The sequence below is a fragment of the Vicia villosa genome, linkage group LG3, assembly GCF_029867415.1.
Source record: "Vicia villosa cultivar HV-30 ecotype Madison, WI linkage group LG3, Vvil1.0, whole genome shotgun sequence".
NCBI lineage: Eukaryota > Viridiplantae > Streptophyta > Magnoliopsida > Fabales > Fabaceae > Vicia > Vicia villosa.
This window is the reverse complement of record NC_081182.1, coordinates 212,255,602-212,259,439: the sequence shown is the minus strand read 5'-3', so window position 1 is coordinate 212,259,439 and position 3,838 is coordinate 212,255,602. Positions and strand designations below refer to the sequence as shown.

General features: G+C 31.3%; 1 protein-coding gene across 1 annotated transcript; it reads left to right on the top strand.

Annotated features, from left to right (window-relative positions):
- The first annotated feature begins 352 nt into the window (after window positions 1-352).
- Window positions 353-2,576, top strand: LOC131657298 (uncharacterized). Its single transcript, XM_058926713.1, has 2 exons — window positions 353-482; window positions 817-2,576. Exons 1-2 carry the CDS (start codon window positions 429-431, stop codon window positions 2,293-2,295), a joined length of 1,533 nt encoding a protein of 510 aa, XP_058782696.1. The 5' UTR covers window positions 353-428; the 3' UTR covers window positions 2,296-2,576.
- The last annotated feature ends 1,262 nt before the right edge of the window (window positions 2,577-3,838 follow it).

Sequence of the window (3,838 nt, the reverse complement as noted above, 5' to 3'; positions counted from 1 at the left end):
AGTAATTTATCAAAATAAATATATTAGTTTAATATTTTAAAAAAATCACTTTTATGATTTTTGTATGTTTGTTTAATTTTATTTTAATTTTTTTGAAGCTAATCACTTTTAAAACTCAATAAACCCACTTAAATGTGTGAAAAAGTAATTGTACTAAATACATTAATTTTAGACATATGAACTTGTAAATTTAAAAAGTAATCTTGCCAATCAAAGTCTCAAGTCCTTATTATTTATTCTTTTTCTTTTTATTGACTTATAAATAATATATAAGACACAAATTATAATTTAAAGAAAAAAAGATTTTGCCAAACAAAGCTTCAATATCCCTATTATTTGTACTTTTTCTTCCTATTCGCTTATAAATAGGCTATCTCACTTCCACTTCAAATGCATCTTTCACATTTACTATAACATAAGAGAAAGCAATGACACACAAAGTTGTTATGTCTCTCCTTCCTTTTGTTTTGCTCTTGTTGATTGTAAGTTACTAATCTTTGCATGTATGTTTGTATCTTTTACAATTATATTTTACATAGCCTATTTATCATAATCTATCATTTCTCATATTTATTTCAGGCATCAGTGTCACTCACAATCAAACTGTTCTATTTGATTTGATAAAATAATGTTTTTTCAGAAATGAAACTTCAAAAAATTGCTTTTGATTAATTTTTTTCATAATATGTATTCATATGATATCTTGAACATTTCTTAACTGTGCATCATAATGTGTGTTATAAAACACATGCATTTTTATCATATATACCATCCAAATGTTACTGATTAACATCAATTTACTCAATTGTATTGTAGAATGGCCAAATAAGTTTTGCTAGATATATAAAACTTGAAGAAAAAGAAGTTGATCAACCTTACCTTGATGGCTGGCTCAAAAATCCATTGAAGAACCAAAAACTCATTTCTAACTCCAACCAAGTATATCTTGATGGATGGTTGAAAGATACCAGATCTGAGGGAGCAAAATCCACCTCTGAATCCAACCAAGTATACCTTGATGGATGGTTGAAAGATACTCGAGCCGAAAAAACAAAATCTAATGCTGGCTCTAACCAAGTTTATCTTGATGGATGGTTGAAAGATACTAGAGCAGTGAAAGAAAAATCCGCCCATAACACCAACAAAGTTTACCTTGATGGATGGTTGAAAGATACCCGAGCAGAGAAAGAAAAAACCACCTCTGACTCTAACCAAGTTTACCTTGATGGATGGTTGAAAGATACCAGAACAGAGAAACCAAAGTCCACATCTGAATCCAACCAAATTTACCTTGATGGATGGTTGAAAGATACTCGAGCTGAAAAAGCAAAATCTACGGCTGGCTCCAACCAAGTTTATCTTGATGGATGGTTGAAAGATATTAGAGCAGAGAAAGAAAAGTCTGCCCATAACTCTAACCAAGTTTACCTTGATGGATGGTTGAAAGATACCCGAGCTGAGAAAGAAAAATCCAACGCTGGCTCTAACCAAATTTACCTTGACGGATGGCTGAAAGATACCAGAGCAGAGAAACCAAAGTCCACATTTGAATCCAACCAAGTTTACCTTGATGGATGGTTAAAAGATACCCGAGCAGAGAAACAAAAATCTATATCTGAATCCAACCAAGTTTACCTTGATGGATGGTTGAAAGATAGTCGAGCAGAGAAAGAAAAATCCACCTCTGATTCCAACCAAGTTTACCTTGATGGATGGTTGAAAGATACCCGAGCAGAGAAACCAAAGTCCACATCTGAATCCAACCAAGTTTACCTTGATGGATGGTTGAAAGATACCCGAATAGAGAAAGAAAAATTCACCCCTGACTCCAACCAAATTTACCTTGATGGATGGTTGAAAGATACCCGAGCAGAGAAACCAAAATCCATATCTAACTCCAACCAAGTTTACCTTGATGGATGGTTGAAAGATAGCCGAGCTAAGAAAGAAAAATCTACAGGTGACTCCAACCAAGTATATCTTGATGGATGGTTGAAAGATATTAGAGCTGAGAAAGCAAAGTCCGCCCATAACGCGAACCAAGTTTACCTTGATGGATGGTTGAAAGATACCCGAGCAGAGAAAGCAAAATCCACCTCTGACTCCAATCAAGTTTACCTTGATGGATGGTTAAAAGATACTCGAGCAGAGAAAGAAAAACACACTTCTGATTCCAACCAAGTTTACCTTGATGGATGGTTGAAAGATACTAGAGCAGAGATACCAAAATCCACATCTGACTCCAACCACGTTTACCTTGATGGATGGTTGAAAGATACCCGAGCAGAGAACTAAAAATCTATCGCTGACTCCAACCAAGTTTATCTGGATGGATGGTTGAAAGATATCAGAGTTGAGAATGAAAAATCTACCCCAGACTCCAAGCTAGTTTATCTTGATGGATGGTTAAAAGATACCAGGATGTAGATTATATCTTTGTTTATTAATGCCTATGTCATTCACGTTATTTTAAATGTTATCCTATGTTTTAAATTTATATGTATTGTATGATCTTATTTCTATGTACTAAGTAAGGTGTCATTGTGTACTAAATAATTTAGTTTTTCTATGAGCTAGATGTTTGTGTTTTAAAAATGCCTATTGATTATTGGTGTCTCTTTAGTATTTAAAACTTTTGTAGTCCTTTCTATAACTTCTACGGAAGTTTAAGTTACCTTTTTATTAATTCAGTATGATTATGCTTAAAATAAAGAGTTAAATATGTTTTTGATCCTTATAAATATCTCAAAACTTATTTTTAACCCTTATTCAAAAATTATATATTTTAGTCCCTACAAAAATTTTATGCAATAAGTTTTAGTCCCTGTTATTTTCTAAATTTTGAAAATCGTTAAATTACCCTTTAACTTTTAAATTTTTTTAGTTATGTTTGCCATATATATTTAGAATATTGTACAATGTTTATTTACCAAATTTTAGAATTTGTTAAAATGAGAAAAACTAGATATGAATTTTTTAAATTTCAAAATCTCAACTAAGAAATAATATTTTGAGTTCCTTTTTTTAAGAAACTTTTTATAACGTTCTAAACTTATTTGCAAAATAATTATTAAAAAAATATACATTAGTTTAAGAATAGAGACTAAAATTACGTGCATAATAATTTTGTGGGACCGAAACATGCCTTTTTATAGGGACCAAAAACAAAATTTGGCACCTTATAGGGACCAGAAATATATTTAACCCTAAAATAAAAAAGGGAATGAGATCTAACTCTAAAATATTTTAAACGAGATAATGTTAAGACTCTCAAAACCTTAGAGTGCAATTATCTTATTTCTTGTGTTAATGACAGGGTTTAATTCCAATTAACACTTTAGAATTTGAGGCAACGAACAATACCAACCAAAATAAATGGCTTTATGCAATAATAATTAATAAGAACAAAATATAACAGAGTAAGACGAGAAAAGGTGAGATAATCGTTTATCTTGTTCGATCAAAATATTTACATCTGGGAAAGAGAGCATCTATTCAATTCACTATACTCAGAAATTTGTTACAAGAGATTACAAATGAGTTACAAGAAAATAGTCTTCACCTTTAAGGTTCCCAAGAACAAACTCCCGAAGGCTCCCAAGAACAAATCCCTATTTTCTACCCAGGTGTTTCTCAACTTCTTCAACTCTCAATATTAGAATCACTTAAATCCAAAGTTTTAAAAAAATAATTCCATTTTAAAGTTTTCCCTTGAGAAGACCCTAAACCTTCACTCTACCTTTTTTCTATAAACTTTAAGATTTTCACACTGTAAAACTCTAAAGATATACATATTTATAATTACTAAAACCCAGCATACAGAGCTTAAAACACAACC